At 38.1% G+C, this 26,303-nt stretch overlaps 1 protein-coding gene across 5 annotated transcripts; it reads left to right on the top strand.

The window, feature by feature from the left end:
• Positions 1-365: 365 nt before the first annotated feature.
• TUBGCP6 (tubulin gamma complex component 6) lies at positions 366-24,514 on the top strand. Of its 5 annotated transcripts, none has more exons than XM_072860657.1 (27): positions 366-489; positions 1,231-2,038; positions 3,538-3,701; positions 5,120-5,330; positions 5,842-6,015; positions 7,062-7,183; positions 7,320-7,358; positions 7,515-7,590; positions 8,096-8,205; positions 10,086-10,177; positions 10,275-10,414; positions 12,153-12,302; positions 12,983-13,064; positions 13,142-13,230; positions 13,413-13,528; positions 14,211-14,349; positions 14,439-14,555; positions 14,798-16,112; positions 16,523-16,578; positions 16,837-17,029; positions 17,303-17,471; positions 18,537-18,678; positions 19,807-20,001; positions 20,277-20,409; positions 20,645-20,858; positions 21,987-22,186; positions 23,977-24,514. In XM_072860657.1, the coding sequence occupies exons 2-27, from the start codon at positions 1,292-1,294 to the stop codon at positions 24,066-24,068; spliced, it is 5,277 nt and encodes a 1,758-aa protein (XP_072716758.1). In that variant the 5' UTR covers positions 366-489; positions 1,231-1,291; the 3' UTR covers positions 24,069-24,514. The 5 variants fall into 5 exon arrangements, with proteins under 5 accessions (XP_072716758.1, XP_072716732.1, XP_072716766.1 ...); XM_072860631.1 differs by lacking the exon at positions 23,977-24,514 and adding an exon at positions 23,017-23,172; XM_072860640.1 differs by lacking the exons at positions 366-489; positions 23,977-24,514 and adding exons at positions 1,103-1,121; positions 23,017-23,172.
• Positions 24,515-26,303: the final 1,789 nt, after the last annotated feature.

The following is a 26,303-nucleotide window of genomic DNA, read 5'->3' as shown; positions in this document are numbered from 1 at the left end:
ACCCTACAAGCCTGCTTTATTGCTTTCTGGCAATAGTGCGTTAATTCTGGTAAATTGAGTGACGTTAGAAGTAAGTATCCCAGGAAGGGTTTAAAAATCGTGAACTGTAAATCGGCGTTGTAACCGTTCTGTGGTAGCGCTGGTGTCCCTCACTCCGGGTGGGGGACCCGGGACGCCCGTCCCCGCGGGGGGACGCGGCCTTACCACAGCGGGGCTGCCAGGGCCCAGGGGCCTCGCTGCCTCCTGCCGCTGCCTGGCGCGGACTCACGCCGTTACGAGGACCCCGGCGAACAGCCGCTTTGCCCCGGGCTCCTTTCCGGGAGGGCAAGCGCCGGGGACCGGGGCCGGGCGGCCGCCCCGCGCCGCCGCCTCTCCCCGCCCGCGGCCCGTCGCGCTCGCGTGACGTCGGCAGCGCCGTGCGCGGCGGCCCGCGCTGAGGGAAAAGGGCGGCGGGGGCCCGGTGCCGGCGGTGCCGGCGGAGCGCCCCAGGTACGGCAGGGGCGGAGGGGAGCGCTGGGGCGGGCCCCGCGGGGTCCCCCTGGGCAGGAGGGGGGCGGGGGCGGCGGGGCAGCCCCGCGGGGCGCGGCGTTATGCGGGGGATGGTGCCGATGCTGTCAGCGTGCCCCGGCTGGGGGCGAGGAGGAGGCAGCCGTTTCTCGGGGGTGGAAGGGCCGGGCCCAGCTTGATCCCTAGGGTAAGCCCCCGCCGCCGGGAGCTCCTCCGGGGTGGTGCTGGCATCCCCCGCACCTTTTCGGTGGGTGCTTCAGAGCCGCCCCAGCGACGGCCGGTCGTGGTGCAGGCCAGCCCTGCGCTGCCCGGCACCATCAGCACCCGCATCGTCTTGCCCACATCTTGCCCGCTCTCTGCGTGGCCCGTGGCTTGTGCTGAGGGCACTGCGCGGGTGGGAGGGACGTGGCGGGTGTCTCTTGAGAAAAGCTAGAGTGGTGAAGCTTTTGGAGGTGTTCCTACATCAATCCTGTATTAGATCAGGACAATCTTCTCTGTTCTATTTCAGCCTGCCGAGCAAAATCAGGCGCCTGGAATTATTGCACCACCATCACTTTGCTTGTGATCAAAGTCATAGTGTTATTTTTATAGCTCATGTCCTAAATGTGTGCTAGGTCAGTTTTCTTCTCTCTCATTTTGGGCTGTCTCAGTTTAAGTTAAAGCATACTCATCAATTTCTCATGCACGTTACAAGTGTTTCTTCCTTTTCCTGATATTTTTCAGGTCTTCGCATGAAACCAGAGACCCCGACTGTAACTGCTGTAACCTGACAATTTGATTTGAAATGGAGAGCATTACGCAGTTGTTCAATGATTTGTGTGAAGCACACTTGACAGGTTTGCCATGGAAGGTCCACCTGGGCAGGCGGAAGATCAGCAAGAGAAGGGCTAAACAAAATCTGAAAAGGGTTGCTTACAATGCGCTGTTCATAAACCTTTTTCAAGACGAGGCTCGTAAGCTGCAATCAAACATTTCCAGGCTCCCAGTGAAAAACAAAATTTTGATGCTGTCTTTCAACTTAAGAGTTGGTGGCCTAGGTGCTCAAGCAGATAGACTGGAGAATCTTGTGGAGGAACTGGAAACAGCTGAATGCTTACCCTTCACTGAAGTTAATTCTGTCTTGGATCTCCTAGTACAGCTTGCTGGAACAGGTCCTCCTCAGCTTGTACCACAAAAAAAGGACTATTTTCTGAACAACAAATATGTTGGAAGAAATGTCAAATATCAGGGCTATGATTATTATGATGTAAGTGTATTTGAAGCTGATATACAATCTCTAATAACAAATGAAGAATGTCAGTTCAACGACACAATTCAAAAGACGCTTCAGATAATGGAGGCTGCACCTGGCACTGGACTCCCTGCCATAGGGTTGTTCTCACAAAACTATCCTGCTGGTGACAAGTTTGAGAAAGAAACGCGGGTCTCCCTCTTCGGTGCTCTTGTTCATAGCCGTACATATGATATGGACATCAAGTTGGATTTACCACCAGTGCCTGACAATGCAGATTTGTCTGGACTTGCAATTAAAGTATGGTATCATTTGTTTTGGACTTAAGAGTGTATGCATGCTTTCAAGATGTCATTTTGAAACTTAGAATATAGGTAGTCGTTTAATTTGTAATTGAAGCATACAGTGTTGGAATTTAAGATGGAGCAGGGATCCTTTTCTTTGCTGAGAACCAGATAAGCTTTTTGGATACAGAGATGTATGATAACAAAAACCTTGGTCTTGTCCTGTTACTGTAAAGAACCGTCATGTGACCATAGGCTTTATGAAGTTCAGCCATCACCTATATCTGTGCCTTGCCCACCCTAGTAATCTTTTGCTTGCATTTTTGCCTGCTTTGTATATTGAACTCCTTTGCATTGTTGCTTACTTGTTACTGTTCAGCCTGACTGCATAAGCATTCCTGTCTGAACGTATGTGTTTGCTGTTCAGATTACATTACCTAACTAGTTATGTTTTTTTCTTGGCTTGTTGTATCTTAAAACATTTTTTTTCAGTTATTATATTTCATTGACCCTCCTAGTTCCCACTGTCCTTTTACCTTTTCAGTGTGTACAGTTTCTACTGTGTCTTTTTTTCCCCTTTTGCTGTCCATTCTGTTTATTTTTTGCTATGTTTTATTCTCATAGAGATACTAGATAAATTTTTTGGGTTTTTTCTTTCTTTCCATTTTTACTGTGTGTAGGTAGGTTTTTTAATACATCTGTACTTCTAATCCTCATTTTGTTCCCTCTACTTAACGTATGGATAGCTCTTGCAATTCCCTTAGCTCAGGGTCTTAACTGAAACTTGAAGGCAGACGCATTAGAAAAGAAAATCCCTGTGCCATTCAGTTTGCCCATATGAATGTAAGTCGTAACTTAGGGGAGGCACAACCTTTTTGAGTAAGTGCTGTACTCTTTCCATCAGAGTGGAAAATTTGCCATTTCTTGAAGGACACACTGTTTTTTATGTGGGTGTGATTGTCTTTTACTAAAATTGAATACTGTTTTGCACATACAACTCCTGTGGAGTGGGAGTTGAGAATGTGGCATATATACTGTTTGGACACCTGCAGATTTTCTGCATATGAATAAGCATAAGGGAACCACCTATGTTAGTCATAGTTAACAAAACATTTACAAATTTGAAGAATTAGGGCCTGGATCATTTGCTCAAATGAAATACTGAGCAGTATGATTTTATTAGTGTAACATATTGTTGAATTTCCAGACCTCAGATTCTCAATTGGTAGAACTATATGCTTACCAAAGGAGTAAATTTCAAGTTTAACACCGACAAACTTAGTATATTATTTTTATGGTGATTGTTATTTTATGTATAGGCATTAATACCCATAGAGACTTATCAAATGAAAGGAGTGCGTACAGGAAAAACTTAAAATAGATATAAAAGGAGGGTGGACAACACGAGTTATGTAGAGTCACTTGATCACGAATGATAGCAGAACATCTTCTTTATTAGCATACGTTTCTTCAGTCAAAAGTTTTCATGTATAACATTTGAACTCTCTCTGACAGGTTCCCCAAAGTATAGACCAGTCAGAAGACGAGGGATTCCAGTCAGCATCCAATCTGACTCCTGATTCTCAGTCAGAGCCGAGCATGACTCCAGACATAGACTTGTGGGATGCAGTGCTTACATATGGACCCAGCAAACGAAGATGTTGGGAAAGAATTGGATAGTATGTGTCTGATGTTACTGGCAAACTTACTATGCATCATATGCAAATGTATGAAGGTGCATTTCATCTTAGTTCCAGATGACCTCACTATAAATAGTGAAATGTGCATATGTAATTCACAGAATTCAATATACTGCATTCATGATTGAGAAAGGAATAAAGGTCATGCAGTTTCAACAAACTAGTTCTTAGATTGCAGCTGTTTCATAGGAAGACATAAAACAAAATCATCTTTGTCAAAAAAGCTGAAGGGATTATGGGAACACTTGCTGTTTGTGTGAAATGCAACATTTTTCTAACTAATCTGACTTTTTATGCACTATGCAATTTATCTCAGTCTAAAATGATTCCGTATTTTCAGTTTCAAAAGAAAAAGTGGTAGTTGTACAGCACTAGAATAATTAAACCCATATCTCCCACTGTTGTACAGTATTGTATTCCTTTTCCCTGTCTGTAACCAAAACAGAAATTATTATAACAGATTTTTTGATGGTGTAGTTAGACTTGCAGTTCTTTTGGCTGTTGAGTAGAAGACATACCTCCTGAGAGAAGGCTCTATATAGCCCTTTTAAAGCTTCCTAGCTTCCCTAAAATGGAAGAAAAAAAAAGGCAGGTATGGCAGGTATCTTCCTTACATTCCTGATGGACAATGGTGTGCCTGATTCTTGGAGAAACTTTGCTCTTTATGTTTTCTGTAATTTTAAGTAATAATCTAGTGATTTGTCTGTTGCAGTGTTATACAGTGTTTTTTCAACTCTGAGCCTGAGAAGCTCAGAAACTCAGAAGTTCCCTGATCTGATTTTCAAAGCCACTGTAGCACACTCTAGCTTTGTTCCTAGTGCAAGACAGTTTTTCTTGCTACCATTTAGACTGTAAGGATCTTAGAGTCAAATATAGACCATATGCCTGACAGCTTTCATGTAATACCCGCTACTAGAATTCAGAATTTTTGGAAGAATTGGAAGGAGAAATTGTTTTGGAGGGGATCGTAATACTCACTGGGAAGAGCTAAAATGTGTTAATACAAGTCATTATACCATTTTGAGCATATTGCTGTTTAACATATTTGAGTACTAGTGTTACATGGACCCTGGAAATCTGGTATATATATTTTCCTAATGTGAAAACTGCATCAGGGAAGGCCACAAAAGAAGCTGGTAAGTCTCTGTCAAGGTTTCTGTCTCTGAACTGATGTTCAAAGTATCTACCTATTTCTTCACTGAGTAAGTTCACTGTACTGAGTTTGGGCTACAGTTTCATTGACTGAATGCACATTCCCTTGAAAATGGTATTACTGGTAGCTTTTTCTGTGGTCAATACTGGCTGTGTAAAATTCTGAAATGCCTTTTTTTCTTTAGGAGATATATTTCCTTCTTTTCATATAATCACTTTGTAATGTTGTGTTTACTCTGAAACAGCCCACCTGGTAAAAAAGAGGAACCGTATCTTACTGAAGCTGGGAGAGAAGCTTTTGACAAATTTTACAAACTTCGAGAAGGGGAATTGCAACTGTTTAGTAATACTGTACTTCAGCTTCCACAGCTTGTGCTAATGAAAGAACCTGAACTGGTTAAGGATGTCTTAAATGTCCTCATTGGTGTGGTATCCACTACATTTTCACTCAATCAGGTATGGAAGATTTTTAACTGCGCTTCTTAATTGCATCTTTTTCTTTTTTTCTTTGTAGAGGTTTCCTCTTCAATATTTCTTTTGAGATCTTGCAGTTGTGGATACTGTTAAAAAGTTGAATGTGACCTAATGGCAATAAGGCAGTATTTATATGTTGCAATAATTATGTTATTGCGATAGGCTAAGAGTATTTTTAGTCCTCTTAAGTGAAAATAGGTTTATGAATACTTGAAAATAGATGTGTAAATAGTTTTGTAAGTTGGATTTTCTTTAAGGAATTAGATAATGAGTCTTATTCTGTATATTTGAAAATACCATTCATACTCCTGAAACTTTCCTACAATTTAATATGTTTATCACACTGTCCTAGCTATATAGTCTCAGTCACCAGAGTGTCTAAACTGAAAATTTGTCTGCTCTTATTTTTGTGTGTAAATGTTTGCTATTTTAAATCAGAATACAGCTATTAAATATTTGAATCTGCCTTTTTTTCCTCCCTATATCCTTTTAGGCTGCTCAGACGTTTGTGATAAAGGAGGGGGTATATGTATCTGGAACTTCACCAGAGACAATGCACAATCTACTCTCAGAAGTTGCAGAATATGGAACCTATTACACACGCCTAAGTCGTTTTTCTCTTCAGCCAGTTTTAGATTCTTCATACAGCAAAGGACTTGTGTTTCAGGTAAAACAATTGTATTAAATCGTCTAGATTTAATGGGCCAATTATCTTAGGTAGAGAAGGTAACTTTGATTTCATGTAAGGCTGGAATTTCTGCATTCTGCAAAATTGCAAAGCATTTTAAGTGTAATGCTCATTCCAGGTCAGCAGTGCCACTGTGTTTAATCACAGCTCTGTGTGCTTAGGGCTTACTTGCACTGAAACACATGGTAAAAGGTCTTCATTACCTGAAGTGTGATTTGTTTAGTCATGTTGTTCTGTTGAGGACTAAAGGAATATCATTTTTAGATGTTTTCAAAACGTTGCATATTTATACATTAAGATGTATAAAATTAAAATACAAGAACTTCCTTAATACAGTATGTATATATATAAAATATATATTTAAAAAATAAAAACTGAATTAGAGAAATGTGATATTTAATAGCTTTAATTACTTTTTCTCAGTTCAGCATTAAGTGCATATTTTCCCCATCAGTCCTCTGTGTATTATGCTGAACTGTACGTACACTGTGTAATATCAGGTGACTTAATCTCTTTCTAATGCATAGAATTAAGTTAGGATTGGTTATGAAAATGTATTCCTACTGAATATTTGATTTACAGCAATGTTAATAGAAATTGAATAAGAAGGTCTCTCTCCTTGTTTTGTTAGAAAAAGTTCTAGATGAGTTTTTTCCAGTATCCAATCTAGGCGTGGAAGTAAGGAAACAGGTTTCCCTGGGTTTATATTATAGCTGTTAGAGAATGAGGAGCTTCTCGAGGGGTAATTCAAAGAAACTGAACCAAGATGCTTTACTATACTGTGCATGGGTACAGGCTCCATGCATTGCATGTATAAAGAGTATAGAGGAGTCATCTGGCTAATTTGAATGTCTGAAGTCACATGGACTCTTACTTTCCCCTTACTTTGCTATACAAGTCCCTCTTACCTGCATATGCAAATTATTTTAGGAAAAGGTGTGTTTTCATGCTGATGCAATTGATGTGAGACATAGACTATTAACAGATTTAACAGTAATACTTTAAATATTTTCTGTTGATACTAGGCATTCACAAGTGGGCTGAGGAAGTATCTTCAATATTACCGAGCCTGTGTTTTGTCAACACCTCCTACTTTAAGTCTTCTAACAATCAGCTTTCTATTCAGAAAATTAGGTCGTCAGTTGAGGTAAGAGAACAATATTGAATATTTCAGCTTTTCATAGCAGAAAAAATGCAATCTATTGCTTCATACACACTAAAAGAGACAATATTACACGGGCATTCTTACGTAGTCTTTCAGTATTTTTCCTCTATTTTAACAGAAAGATTTCTTTATGTCCAGAAGATTCCAGGGAAGACATGTAAGGTCTTTATATTCAGTTTATTTGTTATCCCTGTTATCATTCAGCTGATGCAGTAGGGTTGTTGTATGATATTCAACTTCAGTGAAGTTTATCACTCTGATCTCAGAGGCTTCTGGTTGAAATTGTTACATATGTTTTAATATTGTTTTTTAGGTATTTAGCTGAACTTTGTGGCATAGGAACAACAGCGCTGGGGATCAGTGGTGGAGCTGGTGCTTCATTTCCTACGGTGATAATTAATTTGATGTTTTTATGTTTGATTTGGGTTACAATGTTAATATTCTTCAAAATTAGGTAGGATTTTACATAAAATACTTAGTGTTGATCTCTCTGCTACCGAAGATATGACCCTGGACCTCCAGTTAGAATGCCATGATCCTTCCTCCAGATATTTTAAAATTTGGAATTTTGTCCTGTGTTTTCAATTCCTAAAGTAAACAAAGGACCCAAAATAAGCCTTAGAGTGCATTTCATTTCATTTTAAAGGAGATATTTGTAGCAAGTCAAATGAATCCAACTCTAAACATACCCGTTTCCCTCCAGTCACTATAAAGGGAGCTTGAGGTAACTAGCTCAGATAAAGTGATCTTAACTGCAGATAGCTAGAGGAAGTGAGATGAATCCTGCCTTCTGTGTCTAGTGAAACATGTAAAACTGTGTATTTATGAGTCTTTTGTTATGAAAGTTGTAGTGAAGTTTGTTGCCTAATATTAGAATATTTTTCAATTTTTTAGGGTGTTAAATTGCTTTCATATCTGTACAAAGAGGCTCTCAACAACTGTAGCAATGAGCATTATCCAGTTCTTCTGTCTTTGTTGAAGACGAGCTGTGAACCGTACACAAGGTGCGTCCGTACTGTTCTCTGTGTAATTGTGTTTGTTTAAGAGCAGTTCTGAATTAGTAATCTGGTGAGTAACTGCTAATTTAACAATGGCTTTTAACATTGTCAGAGAAAATACAAGATGTGGCTCTATCTGCAAAATACATATTAAAATTAATTCATTTTGCGGAATCCTTCTTTCCCTCTCTTTTCTAGCTCAGTAACAACATAAGGATTTTATGTGTGACCAGATTAGTAAATAAATACATGTAAATAAGACTTCTTTCTTGCTGCTGGTCCTGGAAATTCATACTGGAATATAAGACTTCTATTTTTTTTGTTCTCATACCTGTACTAAAATCCTGAAACGGGCAACTAACAGGTTTCTCTTGGTGTTGCACAAACTGGGAAAGTTCATGCTTATTTCCGCTGTCTTTTTCTTGTGGGCTTTTCAGTAAGCAAAAATTAAAAAAAAAAAATCTGTTGTTCATTAAGTAGGTGTAACTAACTAACAATAGGAAGTAGAGTTCTTTGGATTGCAACAGTTTTGTTAAGCAATGCGTGCCAATTTAGAAATTGTTAGTTTATAGACTTCTGAAGAGATGCTAAATTTTTTAAAATAGCTATTTATAGGGATTATAGGTGTAGTCCATCATCAGTTTACAATGATACTTAATAGATGTATTGATACTAGAAAGAGAAACCCAAAGTCTGACAAAATGCTCTAAATTTAATGGGAATGGTATTCCTTCCATGGCCACGCTTCTTGTTTTTTCTTCCTTCTACATAAAATGTTATTCGGAGAAATTTAATTTCAGATTTACCAGAAGACTCATTGAAATATCTTCACAGCTTCTGCCCTGCAATTTATAGAAGGTAGTCAGATTTCTGAAATACCAAGGGCAGGATGTCATGGCATCACAAGGAACCTAAAAAATATGGAAGTATGCTTACTAGTATGTGATACTTAAAGCATTGACTCCTAAATTTGTTGTAGATCTCTATCGAAACATCAATCATATACAGTCAGGGCTGCCATGGAAGGAGGCTCTCACTATCTGCAGAAGGTGTGATCCCATTCATTTGTTAACCTGAGAGAAATTAAATAATAGAAGTTGTTGCTCAAATAAATCATAGAAAGATCAGATTTAACACTTCAAAAGTTCTTAACTTTTTACTTACAAGCTTAAAATGGAATGGTGATTCCTGTGCTAAGTGTTTCCTGTTTGTTACACTGACCCAACGTCTAGAAATGGTGTTAGTATTGCAACTAGTAAGAAGAGAAAATATTAGCTTCAGGGTGCTCCAAGCCTTTTTATCTATAGCTTCAGGTAATTGTATTTTTTTATTTCTTAGAAAGTTTGGTTTCACACAGAGGAAATATGAAAAAGCATGAATAAATATCCCAAAAGAGTAGTTCTCATTATTGCCTGTATATTAAAAATGTTTCTAGCTCCGGGAAAAACGTGCTTGGTATCGCATCTTTGTTTTGTACCCTTTCAGTTTCTCCCTGCTAAAGTTACCTCTCTTTAAAATAAATCCTTCCCGCTTATCTCTGCCTATGTTTTTGATGTGCTGCAAAGATTTCTAGAAATTTTTAATATATACTTAGTAAATTAATATACAGAAATAAAAATATTGTTTTAATTAAGGCAATGTTCTTTCATCTTAACTACTTATCACTGAAATGTTCTATATAAAGATGATTTCTCTTAAGAAAAATGTAGAGACACAATCCTGTGTGTATCTAAATATCAGTGTGACAGCACTTAATTGCTGTTCTTTATCCTGCCTATAGCTTGTGTGTTTTGATGTCTTAAAGAATGTACTTACTGTTTGGTTATAATAAAGTTGAAAAGGCGTGAGGATTGATTTTCAGTATTGTACAATTATTTTTTTTTTAGATTTATCTATGATTGGGTATACAGTGGTGTATTCAGAGATGTTTATGGAGAATTTATGATCCAGGTGAATGAGGATTATCTTTGTTTCCGAGGTACAGTATGTATATGGAACATCTCTAATTTATGTAATTTGTGCTGTTAATTAAATAATTAAAAATATATACTTTCATCTTTTTGTTTGATGTGTAGATAAACATTACTGGACTCACGGTTATGTTTTGATTTCAAAAGAAGTAGAAGATTGTGTCCCTGTGTTTCTTAAACATATCGCTAATGATGTATACATATGTGGGAAAACCATAAACTTGCTGAAATTGTGCTGTCCTAGGGTAAGTTTTGGTTTGGTTCCTTCCTATTACATTGAGAAAATCATGTCTCTTTAGAGCAAGTTTCTAGGTTTTTAGCAAGTTCGCACCTTTACTGAAAACTGGTATTGCATAAGTAGGATGTTGGTTCATGAAAGACAATTACCATGAAAGGCAATTACTTGCTCTCAGATACTTGTGAGCTGATTATCCATTCTGCTTGCTAACACCTCACTGCAGAAATGTAAATTTTTAACAGGATCAAATTTATCGTATCCCGTGCATGTACTATATTTCTTATTTTCCTTTGTATTGAAAGCAGAAATGTTTTAGGCTTCCAAGCAAGTGCCTTCCATTTTTCACACAACTCACACTACTATTTTTTGGTTTAAAGATGCCTCACTTACCAGGTCTTGACGCAGTTCTGCAAAGGTCGTGTATTTCAGCTTTATCACTACATTTCCATGAAGTGCTTAAATAGTTCTGTTTATCCGTATTTTGCAGAACGAGTCTTGTCCTTGATAAGAGAAACATGTTAAACTACTTTGTGTCTTCCCTCTTCTCTATATGTCTAACAATGAAACAACCACAGAGGTGTCTAAAGTCTATAGGCACTCTTTCCCAAGAAACTAGTATTCTCTTTCTTTTTAAGATCAGAGCTGCCCAGCCTTGACAGAGCTGAGCAGCTCAGTATCAGATATCTGATACCAGATATCAGGCATAAGCCTAATATCTCAAGTGAGATGACCCTCTGCTACTTCTCCTGAGTCTTCTCTGATGAGCATTCTCAAACCATGACTCAGGTGTGCCAGTAGTACTGGGCTTTTTATAAAACAGTGTCAGCCTTCATTTCCATTATAAACTACAGATTTATCAGTCACTAAAACAGAATCTTAATAGATAGAACATTCCCCCAGGATGTGCGGCACCCAGGTTCAATCACCTTCCATCTGTCTGAGAGTGCCAGTCACATTTCCTCCCTTTCCATGATAATGCCCTAAACAGCTGGCTCTTCCCTTTTGCTGAGGCTAACACAGTCCCAGGAACACAGCTCTGGGCATCCCATCTTCCGGCTTTTACCAGTAGACTGGGGAATCCAGTGTGAGCATGCTTGTGCGCTCTTTTTGGTTTTTTAAAAGCTCACTTACCTGTTTTCTGCACTGAGTAGAACAGCTTCAGAGATTTAGGCATGTTGACGTGGAGCAGAAAGCTAAGCTAAGACACTTAGCTTAGAGAATAGGTACTCTGTGATGTGCGCTGGCTATATTTTTGAGAGTTGTCTTGTGTAGAGTGCTCTTCTGTAGGTCTGTGTTATGTTCCAGACAGTCCCTATGAAGTAGGGAATCTGTGGGGGAATATAAGTGAACAAAACCTAACTTTTGATAGGAGAGATGCATTCAGCGCTGAGTTACTCAGGCTCAGTTAATTTGGATATTCAGAAAAGCAAAATTTTAGGCATTTAGAACATGACTAGTATAAATATATGTATCAGATTTTAGGTTCCTGTCCAATTCAGTGGGAAAGAGGGGACCCTGAGAATTTGACCTGTGATCCAAGTTCTGAAATGTTATACCTCTGTCTCTGACTTTGAATGATATAAATGCTAAACCTGATGATATTAATAAAAATTTTAGATCCTGTGTGCAGTCTTGTTTCAGTATCTTGAAACATTGCTAGGTTAAAAAAAAATATAATGTGAGTTCATAATCTAACATCTTACAGTTTTAAAAATATATTTAAAAGGAAATTTATCATTTTTCAGCATTATATATGTTGGTCAGATATACCTGTTCCCCGGATTTCAGTTATTTTTTCGCTTGAGGAGCTGAAAGAAATAGAGAGAGACTGTGCAGTGTACGTAGGCCGAATGGAAAGAATTGCCCGATACAGTTCCATAAGCAAGGAGGAAAAGGTAAATGAATAAAAGAATAAAGACCTTATTGTTGAGATTTTTTTTTTTTCATACTCATTTTTCATTTTTGTTATAACTTTGAAAGAATTTGTATTTATGGTCAGAATTTCTGCATTGGTCAATTGCTGTTTGAATTGTTATGGCAACAAATAAACTTATTTAATATAGCTTTTAAAAGTAAGGTGGTATATTGTCATTTGTTGGCATTTTCATATACTAAATTTGTTTTGGACTTCCATCTTCGTTCTTTGCAGCAACAGATTTGCCTTCTACCGAAAAGTACTGAAAAGATTGTTAGATTCTAATTTAACAAATGTGACAAGCTAATTAGTAACCAGATAAGACTCTTTTTGTAATTTGCATAGCTAATTGTTTTTTCAGAACTCTTTTAGTTCTAAAGAGACTTCTGTCTTTCAGATGCTGTCAATATAGTGTATATATCAGATGGATTTGGTTTGTTGTAAGGTCTGGAGTATTAACTTTCAATATTAGTTTATAGACTTTCCATTTAATTCATTGCTTTATTCATGTTTCTGTACTGTAATCATAGATTAATAACCATTATAAAGTGTGCACCTGTCTTTGCAACAGTGTATTTTCAAGTCTGAAATGATAGAAAAAAATTCCCACCTGTATTTTTGGTTGGTTGGTTTTTTGTTTTTTGTTTTTGTTTTTTTTAGGATTTGCGCATGGAAATAGCCAAACAAGAATTAATTGTTCATGCTCGAGAAACTGCTAGCAAAGTGCTAAAAGCCATTAATGGTAACTTGCGGTGGTGTTTCATGTGTTCTCTAGTGAGTTTGTTAATGTAAACTAACAATATATTTATTTTAATACAGATCGACAAGTATCAGAACGAATGGCTTTGGATGCAAAGAAACGGGAACGGTTTCAGAAGCTGAAAGAGCAATTTGCCAAAGACCAAGAGGTATTCCTGTGTGTTTCTAAAGGCCAGCTGTATTTCTTAGGCAAATAATTGAAAGGATATCTTGATTTATTGCACTGAAGTTGAAGGAATAGCTCATGGGGTACAAATAAGAACTTCTTGCAGATGTGTGCATTACAGCTGGTATTGAGAGTGGCTTTTAAAAGTGTTAAATATTTATGCAGCGTCGCCTTGCAATAAAGCAAGAAGAGATTGATGATGATTTCAGCTATGCCCGAGAGCTCAGAGAGAGAGAAAAAAGACTGAAAGCTTTAGAAGAAGAACTGGAAAAAAAGGCAAGGTAAATGTATCTGAGTAGTCTTCCAAAGCTTAGATACTCCAAAACCATCATAAAGACCTCAGGAAAAATTATTGTATATTAAAATTTATAGTACTAGCTGTTCCCAGACATTGTTCTACAAGGGTAATGTTTGTAGTTAAAAGATGGATGTAAGGATTTTAGTAATCTATGAGCAATTTTGTGATTTAGGAATGGTTAGTGGCCCAAAAATCTGAGACCCACTGATTTGCGCCAACCCTATCCCATCTGGTTTTTTGTTATGATCAGAATTTCAGGAAAAAAATTAACTATGTCTTACAATTAAAAGCTGAGCCCACAGCAAAAATGGTCACGTGTATGTCAAAGCAGAAGTAAAAAGCAGACGGAGGAGTTAGTTAGATTGATAATTATTTGAATTGCTCTTGTTTTTCATTTAGTTGTGTTTCATTTTCTTCTCTTATATCTAAAAATACTTAAGATAAATGTGACCTACTAAGAATAGGTATAGAAATACATATTGACTAAGAGTACAGTCCTGTTTTCTCCACCTGTTTATTCTCTGTGATTGAAGCCATTGGCTTCTACTTTTAAAAAATTGCTTCTCAGTTCTGAAGTGCTAAAAGGTCTTATTCTTTAGAAGGGAAGATGAAAATCAGTATGCGAAAATCTGTAACTTAGCTTTTTTTTTTTAACCTTTATTTAGGCAAGAATTAATTGACCGTTATAGCAAACTTTCTGATGATGCAGCCCGCAGGGAACAAAGAGCGTTATGGAAAATCCAGCGACACAAGTTGGAAACAGCCCGTCTTAAGTTTCTATTAGAAGATCAAAAACATATTGAGGTATCTTCTGAAAATATTTAACATATGTAATTTAGAAAATTTGGTACTTGATACTTAAAGACTTTTGGTTTTGTCCTTTTTACTTATAGGAAATGCTTGAAAAACTTCCAGATGGAAACTACAGGAGAAAAGTAGATATTATTCCTCATAAACAGTGCCAGTTGGCTTTAGATAAAAACCCTGTTGTGAAAGAGCCACATTCACAGGTGAGTTTATTTTCTTATATAAACTCCAGGTTGCTCTTCCAAGTTTCCCTCAAGGGAGTTCATTTCATGGTTCATTTCAGTTCAGTAAACACAAGGTTCACTGTAACAGCAGGATGAGTAGTTATCACATTTGTAGTACATCTGAAAGAAAATTTTAAATCTTACTTGTAATAAAGTGGCCCCCTAATAAGTAGCTTGATTATGTGACTAGCCATCCAGTGTAATAATTATTTATTTTTTAGGTGTCTTCTGTGAAACCTCTGCATTCTAATGAGACAGTTGGCAGAAAAGAATCTGAGCCTGGACTGGAATATGCTACCTGTGCTGACAAAGCACTGCCCATGCTAGAGCCGACAAATAATAATGCTGATCAGCATTTTCAGCCTAAAGCAGCAGGATCTGAAAGCAGTCTCCAAAGTTCAGAGAAAGCATGCAGTCCTTTATACAGTGCTGATTCCTTGCTTGAATCCAATGTGAATATAGAAGATTTCTTATCAAAGCCACAAGATGAACAATCTGTTGCCATTAGTGTACAAGGATCTTTGCTAGATGAAGCCTTCCGAAATATTAACTCGGATCTTTCTGAGACTTCTCAAGTAAGTGAAAATCAGCCTGTCTTGAGAGGAGCACTGGAAGGAGAAGACAATGCACCATTGCATCAGCAAAACGAGTATGATTTTAATACAGTTCTCCGACCGTCTGCAGCTTGGCAGGGACATATTAGAGTTGGAGAAAATGTATTTGATGTGGAGTGCAGAAGGCCTCGGTGGAATATTCATGGACATGCATCTGATGCCAACATTAGAGTGGGAGAATATGTACCTCATGTGGACACTTACCAGCCACATTCAAGTCCTTATGGCCATTCTTCAGACTCCCATATAAAAATCAGCAGCTATACTTCTGAAGTTGAATCTAGCCGACCCCGATGGAATATTCATGGGCATGTTTCTGAAGCTCATATTAGAATTGGGGAATATGCTTCAGAGGTAGAGCCCTCAAGGCCTAGGTGGAACATTCATGGACATGCTTCGGAAGCCAATATTAAGATTGGAGAGTATGTGTCAAATGTAGCTCCTACAAGGCCTCGATGGAACATCCATGGTCATGCATCTGATGCCAATATCAAGATTGGTGAAAACGTGTCAGAGGTGGTCTCCGCTAGACCTCGTTGGAACATCCATGGGCATGCTTCACAGTCACACATCAAAATTGGAGAACTGGTTTCAGATACAGAGCCTCTGAAATCTCGTTGGAGCCCGTTTGGTCACGCATCCCAGTCAAGCATCCAAATAGGGAAGTGGGCCCCATCTACAGAAAATGATCCAATACCTCATCGTAAAACCATTGTGGGTCCTTCAGCTGACTCCACAGTTCAGACACTTCTGTACAGTGAAGAATTATCTCCTGCTGAAGGGAGCAGAAAGGAAGCAAAAACGTCACAAGTTAAGGAAAAGGCTTTACCACAGTCGCAGTCATCTGACAGTGTTCCAGTCTTTCCTGATGCTAATATGAAAGATGACAAAAAAGAAAATATAATGGAAGAGAAACAAGAAGGTACAATCAAATTAAGTTTATTCAGTCAGCATTTGTTTAAGGCCTCATGAAAGTAACTGTAATGTGTTTATGTTCAAAATGGGTACTTATTACTTAATTCCTTGCACAACTTTTCAGACACTGTTAGAATTCAGAGGAAAGAGTTTGAACTTAGTCTTATCTCCTATATACAAGAAACAGAGCATTAAAAAAATTCTAGTGTGAAACTTCATGGAACAGGACCTCGTGTGATCTTGTGTAGAGAACACGCATAAAACTGCCTGGGTGGGACTATGGGGAGGGACTGTTATTGGGTGGTTGCTTCTGTGGTAGAGAAATTTTGAAGAACTTCAGGAGCAGATCTGAAGTATGAACTAAGTATTATAAGCAGGTCTAAGTAAATGCTGTCTTCCATTTACTTGTAATTACAGTAACTGCAAATGTGGTCAACAATAACCCTTCTCCAGATTCCTCACAGAGCTTACAGGTAAGAAACAAAGTAGTTGTCGAGAAGACTTCCTTTTCCTTCAAAGGATTAAACACACTGATGGTTAAGGCAATAAGTTTCTGTCCTACTCTAGTAATGACTCTAATACCATATTGTTTTTATATGTGAGAAAAGTACAGGTGAGTAAGCTCTTTTATTTTCAGTTGGAACAACTAGTCAATTACCTGTAAGAACACATTAAATGTGAGTAGATAAAGCCAGCATCTCTCATAAAATTCGTCCATTTTTTTGTTCTAGGCAGAAGAACCTGAAAAAGCAATTCCACAAGATACTGTGCCTCAAGAAACTTTATTTTCTGAAGCTAATGCTCCCAAGACTAAGGAGGAGGAAGGAGGAGAAGAAGATACATGGAAGAAAGAACAAGCTTATTTGAAAGCCTTATCGGATCAGTATTGTATTGAAAAATATCAAGATAGTTATGATTTGATGTGTGAGTAGAACTGTTGGGACAGTAGATCAATAGAAGATGTGGTAAACTTGAGGAGGAAAACTGACCGCCAGAAAAAATACCTGAATTACCAGTAAATTACCAATATTCTGAACTGCAGTAGCCAAACAATTTGCTTCTAGGCACAAAGATGAGAAATACATTTTGACACATTATGATTTTCTACCCTAGAGGGATTTGTAGAGTTTAATAGAAAGAGATTATCAAATTGCTTAAGTATAATAACTTACAATGTTTATATATTTTTAAATTTAGCAGAACTACCAGTTTCTCATCTCTTGCATCATGTGATACCAAGATCGTACACTTTCCCTGTGGATCCTATGGTACAGTCAGCAACAGATGAAACGGCTGTACAGCTGAGTGAGCTCTTATCTCTGCCAGTGCTGATGAAACGTTCTATTACTGCTCCACTTGTATCTCAGTGAGTATTTGTTAGAAATACTGAATCCATAATTTAGCAATTAATGTAGTGTTCCTTATTAGTTCTTTTTCAAGACAAGAGTTGCACATAGATGTGTTCTCTTAAATTTTCTCTTTGCTCCCAGAAGTGGTTCAGTGGATGGTCCATTACTAACTAAAAAGTTCAGATTAACATTGTAAATAGTAACAAACTTATATTTTTATGTGTAAATTAAAAATCTGAAGGTCTGTTTGAAATACAAGGGCTTGGAGGGGAAGTATTAGCTCTCAGACTGTGGATTATGCAGCAGTGGTTTTGACACCATTGGTTTCCTTGTTCTTTTAAAAAGACGGTGTATTATTTATAATGTTTGTGATGATAGTTTTTATTTGGTAGATGAAAGATAAGGGGGGAAAAAAGAAAAATCTTTTATGTGAAAGCTCATGCATATTGATCAGGATATATTTTACGTAGCAATGTAGAAAGATGTAATTATCTAACTTAGTTTTAAACATCCAGATTGGCTACCAGAACTATCTGTGTACAGATTTATGTATTCAGCAAAGCAAAGTATGCGAGCCTGAATTGTGTGCTGGCAGAATTAGCCTATCCCTGATATGCAAGTTAAGTTATTTGAAGCTAGGTTGAATACCTACACTATACTGCAAACTGTAGCATACACCTACCCTCAATATCTAGTGTCAGAGCTTTACCAATTAGGATATTCTTCTCAGGGATTTAATAGCTTAATCTGGTTGTGCAGGTGACAGAGATAAGACAGAAGGCTATTGATAAAATGTTGCTCCAGGCCTAGCAGCATGTTCTAAACATCATTATATGTAGCCAGTCTTAAAATACTTCCATAGTACTGTTCAAAACCCAGTTATCTGCAGTGGTAGGTTTTAATTCTGGTATATTCTGGATGAAGATTTTCTGGTCTCATTTTTTTTGCTTATGTGAATATCATCCTGTTTTGGATATCATCAGAGTACTGGAGCACTGATCTGATGTAGCCACAGCTGAATGTTAACAGTAAGGAAGGAGTTGCTTGTAAAAATAATACCTTTTCTGTGTTTTTATTCTTAGTGTTTCTCTTGTGAACAAAGCAATAGTTGATTACTACTTTGTGGAACTGAATGTAGAGAAGCATTTTGAAGCACTGAGACACTTTTTGCTAATGGAAGATGGGGAGTTTGCTCAGTCGCTCAGTGACCTGTTGTTTGAGAAGGTATTTACTTTGTTGTCTTAACCCTTGTTTTTGGGTTGTCTGCTTTAGCTTGGCACCTCTGGATTAATTTGGATGGGAATGAGGGAATGGTGTGAATTAGAATCCTGGTTTGTGCTGTTTTCCTCTTTTTTGCCGTGTCAAGAAGTCTTGTAGCAAGGAACTTTGTTAATGTTGTAAGGACTGAGGCAAAATAAGGTCTTTGCTCAGAAGGGATGCCTATGCCTAAGGAAGAGAGTAATATTTCCTACTGCTGATCCCAGCAATAGAGAGAGTACAAGGATTTGGCACATTGAGGATAATAATTTCAAACTTTGACAGATAAGCAGTCATGGAAGGGTATTTCACTCTTTCCTGTGAAAATTGCTGCACTATTGCTCTGTCCTCTCCCATCTGCTGGCAACAAGGCTGGAAGAGCCTGTTGCCATTTGCTAAAATCCAGTGGAAAGGCCTGTGTTGCAAAATACCTACTCTTACCTCAAATACCCTATGGAGCAGAGGGGAGGGCATCTGAAGACAGTGCTGGGTGCTCTGATGAGACAGTATTTTCATTACTTACCCCTGTGTTCGTGGGGAAGACAGCAAGGTAGGAGGGATAGCATGGGTTAATATAGCTGGTTGCCAGTGGAGATACGTGGCTGTAGGATAGTTAATGTATTTCTCTGAATCCTAAGAATGCTTTAGACCCAACTAGGGAAAGCACTTGGGGATTTAGGCTCAATGAATAGTTTTGTTTGTAAACCTCTGAGGGTGCTGAGTTGATGAGATTGGAGTCAGATAGATAATACCAGTCCTGTCGCTGGCTTTCTGCCCCACTAAAGCCTAAAGGCTGTATTCCTTGCAGTAGGGATGCGTAGCAGCTCCTGAACCACAGCAAACTGCAGTCCAACATATCAAAATAAATCAGTACAGGTATGAGATTACCTTCATGCCGTGAACAGCAAATAGTTCAGAAGTTGCTTCTTATGCTGTTTATGCATCCCTACAGCAGAAGTTGAAACTTCCAACCAGAATGGTGGAGCAAGGCAGGATAGTCGCCACTTTACCATTCTGCTTTAATTCACCTGTGTTCAGGAACCAAGACTCTTTATTAATACTTTGTAATCAGGATTTCTTTTTTTTTACCCCTAGCTTGGATCAGGACAAACACCTGGTGAATTGCTGAATCCACTGGTTCTTAATTCTATCCTAAATAAAGCATTACAATACAGTCTTCATGGTGACACCCAGCTTGCTTCCAATCTTTCTTTTGCCCTCAAGTACCTTCCAGAAGTGTTCAAGCCAAATGCGCCTGATGCTCTGAGTTGCTTAGAGCTAAGGTACAAGGTAAGAAAGCATGGAGAAAGGTAGTAGTGCTGCAATTATACCATGGTTCTTATGTACCATAGTAGAGTGAATATGGTCTTAATAATGGAATACCTTTAAGAATGGACTAAAAACATTGTGTAATGGAAATGACAGGATTTACTTAGCCTGGCCATTGCATTACATTATTAAAATACATATATTAATTTGTATGTCTCTGAAATACTTGTATCTGAAATACTCTTATAATTTCTAACACAAAAATGTAGTATGACCAGCACTGTTATTTCTTTTAGGTTGACTGGCCTCTGAACATTGTCATTACTGAGAGTTGCATGAATAAATACAACAAGATCTTCTCCTTTTTGCTTCAGCTGAAGCACATGGTGTGGACTCTCAAGGATGTTTGGTTTCACTTAAAACGCACTGGTAAGTATAATGAGTGAACTAGAGAGCGTCCTGTTTAAAATGCTTTTAGCATCCTGTGCTAGACAATTGCTTATAAACAGTCATGTCAAGCTTCAAAAGCCACAATTTTTTAAAGAAACTTCCTTGGCATTTTAAACACACTTTACTAACAGAAACCTTAATTCCTTTAAAAATCCTGATTTTTAGACAGTCTCCGTGGGTGCTGATGATAATATATTGCTGTTTTTATTTTCAGCTTTAGTGAGTTGTGCATCAAATTCTGTTCAGTTTCGGCAGCTCCAGCTGTATAAACATGAAATGCAGCATTTTGTGAAAGTTATTCAAGGTTACATTGCTAATCAGATTCTTCATGTTACGTGGTGTGAATTTGGAAACAAACTGTCTTCTGTAGGCAACCTGGAAGAAATTCACAGAACACATGCTGAATACCTCAACAAAGCAATCTTCAGGCAAGCTACCATACTTATTTTTGCTTAAGATATTTAAGTTAATGGAGCTGCCAGTCTAGCCTAATGTATTTGTGCAAAAGTGACTTCTGCCTGACATATTAAGTAGTCTTTACATATGGAAGTGTTCTTATGTAAGGGAAACGAACTTCATGGCACATTATGAGGTCCTTACTTTAATGCTTTTCCTCAGCTACCTATCCTCTTCATTTCCCCAGACTCCTTGGAGTTGCTTCCAGCTCCTGTTCACCCTGCCTCTGCAAGCTTCAGGTCCACTCAGGACAGCTCTAACCTGAAGACTAAGGGCACACTTGCCACAGTTCTGTTTTTCTTTCATCCCATCGTTGTCATAGCTTTTGGAAACGAATGCTGTTTCATTCAGCATGAGTAGTGTGCCCACATAAACCTAGCTCAAGGATTGTAAAATGCTTCTTCTATACATTATATATGCCTTTAATATATGTGCAGTGACCAGGACTGGACTTTGAAGGAATAAATGTGACCTGATGCCTCTGTCCAGGTTTATGAGCAGTGCAAGAGACATCTGTCTTTTAGGAATTACAAGCTTTTAGCCCTTTGGTTACTGTAGATGAGGCAGAAGGGTGGTGTGAATAAGAGGAGAGGAGCTAGGGTTTATTTGGTTTCTTCTTAAAGAGTATATACTGGAACGATAAAGTGGGGAGATGGAGGGAGAAGATCTGGTAAAGAACGGAAATTATAAACAAGAAAAGAAATCTGTCCTTTCATGTCTCTCTCTTTCAGTTTTAATAAGAAAAAACTTGGCTAAAACTGCTGTTTGGATACCAGGTGATGGGATGAGAGGGGATTAAAGTTTAAGGAAACTCAGAGCGTGATAATATTTTTAAATGTCATGTCTTTTGCAAATGCAGATGTCATTCTGGAAGTCAGATACACAAATGCAAATATCAGCTTCTTGGAAGTGCAAGCAAATTATGTTAGGTTTAGGCTCCTTTTTTAAAATCACCATTACAGTTGGCTGCAGTCTGGTGGATTTATTTTTTTAAAGCAATTAAAGAGGAAACCTACAGGATTGTCACCCCTTTGTATTTTGCTTCCTACAACCAATAAATTATGTCAACTACATTTCTAAAATTGTTTTTGTTCTGTTAGGGGTCTGTTGACAGAGAAGGCAGCCCCTGTGATGAACATTATACATAGCATCTTCAGCCTCATTTTGAAGTTCCGCAGCCAGCTGATCTCTCAGTCATGGAGCTTCGATGCAGGGAAGCAAATGGCTGTTCATCCCAACTTTGGTCTGATGCAGCAGTCGTACAATACCTTCAAGTATTACTCCCACTTCTTATTCAAAGGTAAGAAATTGCATAAATTTTAGATAGAAGAAAAAGTCAACTGACAACTGAAAAAATTACAAAGAGGTTTTGGAAGCATAACGTAAAAGTAGGAAGATGTATGTACTTAGTGTGTGTTAGAAAATGTTGTTCCCAAATGAAAACTGCATTACTGTGGTTTGCAAAGATCTGCATATCCATCAATTAAAATGTCCACACAAGAAATGTAACAGATATCCCAAAACTGACCATAAGTTTTTGCTGATTTGCAAAATAAGTATTTGGTATTTAGCTCTTTATACGTGCTTGCATTTTTCTTTTCTCTCGAATTGAGTTCTGGAACTTTTTATTGGCCACAGTGAGAGACAGTTAGATACCACTTAGAAGTAATTTTAGATATATCTGCGTTAGTTGAGTATTACCATTGTTATGAGATTTGAAAATTCTGATTCCCATGTTGGACTAAGGCTCAGAGAGCCTCCTAGCACTAGTTGGAGCTTGTATCCAGTGCTCCAGGCAAGTGTTTTTCAACTGCACAGATCATTTGCCAAATGGTCTTTCCTTTAACATGATAGAATTTCTTCGCACTGTCAGTTTACCCTATAATGTGAAGAAATGGTTGATCTGTCTTTCCTCTCCATTTCTATTTCAGATCTTGCCTGTGTTTTTAGTAGAAGTTACTTATCCTTCCCCTGAGTACAAAGATGGTTCATGGGGTTTGGGGTTTTTTTTTAAGGAATCCCTTAATTCATGAAGGAAGTGCAACTGTTTTCCTTAGATCTGTTTTTCTAGAATATTTTCTAGTCAGACTATATTCTTCAGGAAATGAGCTGCCCTTTTTATTCTTTAAGGGTGTCCAAAAATGGTGTCAAAGGACCAAAAACAGATATTTCAGGATGAGTTAGAATGGCTGCTTCCAAATTCTACAGGAGGTCAGAACACCTCTGGGAGCCACCTAAGCCCATACTACGAGATCTATGGTTGCTTCACGGACAGAGATTAATAGACCATTCCGTAAGGAAATTTGCTGAGTGACCTAGTTCTTTACACCCTTTTTATTAAGCACTACAAAACAAACGTGTGCTTGTTCATTTACACTTGTTCCTTCAGTCACCGTGTATTGTAAAATGCTCTCTTTCACAATGGGTTGATCCAGAATCCATTGAAAGCCAATACAAAGTAGTCTGGACTTCAATGGCTTTGGCTCAGGCCCTAACTTCTAACTATACACTTGCCCTTCTTCCTTGCATGTTACTGCTGCTTGCTCATTCCCTTTATACTGGTGCATGGGATGTTCATGAGCTTAGGGAGTTTCTACTGCCCTTTTTCCTTTGTTACTAAGGATCTTTAGAGCAGGTGGTTTGTTCATTCATAGAGCTTGAGGGGTTTGTCCCACAAATTTCTCTTTGGTTTTTCTTTCTCACAATGGATTTTGCTCAAGAAAACTTCAGCAGAGCTTCTTCTTTCACAGAGGTCACAAGAGGACCTAAACGTGCTTCCTGGTCAGTTGACATTATGATAAGAACATAGCATCTGATTGTGAAAGCAGCTTGAGAAAGCATTTCTTTATTAGAATAATACAGCTTCACTTAGAACACCTAATCCTTCTCTTCCATCTTACTTGAAATACTTTGTAATTCCAGAAAGAGATACTGGACCTTTCTTAAATAAAAATAGACATTTGTTTCCATTGTATTCAGATTTCTGCATTAGGCCTGTTTTTTTTTTTTTAAATTAAAATGCACAGATACTGTCAAGGCTGACTTTAGCATATTAATCTTAGTTGAAGCTTTTTTTTTTTTTTCTTCCAGTGGTAACAAAGCTTGTAAATAGAGGATACCAACCACATTTGGAGGACTTTCTACTGCGAATCAACTTTAATAACTACTACAAGGATAACTGAACTCTATAGAGTAAGAATCACTGATAGCATGGTAAAACAGAAACAGATAAACCTATATGCTTATGATTTATAGAAGCTTATGCAAATGCCATGCGAGAGGCATTTTTCTTCAGTGAAATAACCTGCCATTGAATAGCTTGAAGAATATAACCACCACATACAGAGAATGATGCTTCTTAAAATCCACCACGCCTATCAGTTTTTTGATCTACTGATACTTGATGTTGTCATTATTGCAAAGATAGAAAAGCTGAGTGCCTGGTCTTCACAGGGAAGAGAGTGCAAAACTGTATATCTGTGAATGTGTAAATGTTGTATTTTCAGTGTTGTGAATTTCCTCCAATGTAAATACATGTATGTGAAATAAATTAACAGATACTTTCTAAAACTGTTGAGAGATGAGTATGAGGTACAAATATTCAGACAGACGTAAGTACCTATTTGATGTGTTTTATTTTCAAATTGATATTAATTCTCAATCTAAACATAAGTAATTTTTTCAAGGCTATTAGTCCCAGTGGAAGAGGGCATGATAAAAACACCTTGCAGTGAGGAGATCTGCTAGGAGATACAATATTTGACTATTCAAACGCTTGGTAGTTATTGGATCACTTGTGCCAAACTTAGTTTCCTTATCCCTGATTTAAGCTATACACCTTATTTTGTGGTGATTATTAAAACAGCTAAAATGGAAATGCAGCATCACTAAAGTGAAACAAAGCTCTGATGCCAAATGTATTCTGACTACTACTTTCAACTGCAGGATCATCCTTTTCCTTCTGCTTGATGTTTTATTTTTTTCCTTTCTATATTGTGAAAACAGACCATTGAACTTTTAAGTTCATGGTATGAAAATATTGTAGAGAGACAGTCTGCTTTGAAATTTTCAGCTTTGCAATACATTCATTTTGAGATCCTGAAGTCACTTAAAATGTGCATATATTCCTCAGGAGCTCATTGTCTGATTAGTGGCCACTTTTCTAAAAGTACAGGCACAGCTAACATATTACCAGTACTGTGGAATATTGAATATGATTATTTTCTGATTATATGGAGGTAGTTTTATGGGTTTGAGGTTTTTTTCTGAAATATAAATTAAGTGTTAGAGTCAGAATATACCAATTGTAAAGCTGACCTGAGTGTTTCTGCTCCTACGCTGGTATCAAAGTCAGTATAAAAATGTGGTAACACACAGTTACAATGCACATCTTCTATGCCATTTCTTTATCTGTGCTATATTTAACTAGCTTCCTCCTGTTCTACAGAATAGGAGACTGAAAGAGCAAGTGGCTTGCAGATTGAGCTATTCTGTTGCCTGGGCAGGTGGAGAGCTGTTTGTCTACCTGACTTGCTCTTCAGGACCTTACAAGGCCAGGTGTGTATGTGCAAGCTTGCCTTCTGTTGCAGACTGATGCCTTGTCCGGACTCACGACTCCCCACTAGAGAGCAGCCACACAGCTTTCTGCAGGGAGCAAGTAGCTGATGGCAGGGCCTTGGAACTAGTGTACCTGGAGAAAGACCAAGTTTTCGCTTTCCCATGAACCCAGCGTAACTCCTGGAGGAAGGCCACACTGCATACCTGCAGTCAGCTCTCTGAAATGCCTAAAGTGCCTTAGATGGCCATTGACATAGGCAGCAAAGAGAGGGTAGAAAGAGGGAAGAGAGAAAAACCGATTCAGAGTACCTAAATTAAACTGCTGGTACCGTTATACAAGAGGAGCAGCCTTCTCTCCACTGAATTCTAAAGGAGTCCTGTATGATGAAGAAAAAGGATAGCAAGATTAGCAATAGCTAAAAATCAGAGACTTCTCAAATGCAAGCTGTGAGCACTGCTTGTCATCATCCTACTGCATATTAATGAAAGATTCCCTTGTATGGTGTGATAAAACTAGCCTGCCATTGCTACATTTGTAGCATACTTCATCCCTCTGGTTGGTGAAAGATACACTAAACTGCTGTAAAACAAATAGTTTCTCTTACATTTAATAATCTGAAGTGCTTTATTTTTTACCCCCCTGTACTTGTGCCATCTTCATACTTCTAATTTTCAAACATTTATAAAGACAGTGATTTTTTTTTTAGTTGGATTAGATGACCTCCAGAGATCCATTCCAACCTCAGCTATTCTGTGATCCTTTTGATTAAGCTTAAATGCCGCTGCTTGAATTTGTTTGCCTCGCACTGCCTGTCCTCACACCCAGCTCTGTTATGCTGATCATTTTACCAAATTCATCC

This window comes from Ciconia boyciana, chromosome 1 (assembly GCF_034638445.1).
Source record: "Ciconia boyciana chromosome 1, ASM3463844v1, whole genome shotgun sequence".
Classification (NCBI taxonomy): domain Eukaryota; kingdom Metazoa; phylum Chordata; class Aves; order Ciconiiformes; family Ciconiidae; genus Ciconia; species Ciconia boyciana.
This window is presented reverse-complemented; position numbering and strand designations above follow the sequence as displayed.

Coding starts and splice junctions, on each gene's coding strand:
- TUBGCP6 (XM_072860631.1), top strand. CDS start 1,292: ATGGAGAGCATTACGCAGTTGTTCAATGATTTGTGTGAAGCACACTTG. Junction 6,016..7,061: donor GCAAAGGACTTGTGTTTCAG/GTAAAACAATTG, acceptor TGTTGATACTAG/GCATTCACAAGTGGGCTGAG. Junction 14,350..14,438: donor AAGATCAAAAACATATTGAG/GTATCTTCTGAA, acceptor TTTTACTTATAG/GAAATGCTTGAAAAACTTCC.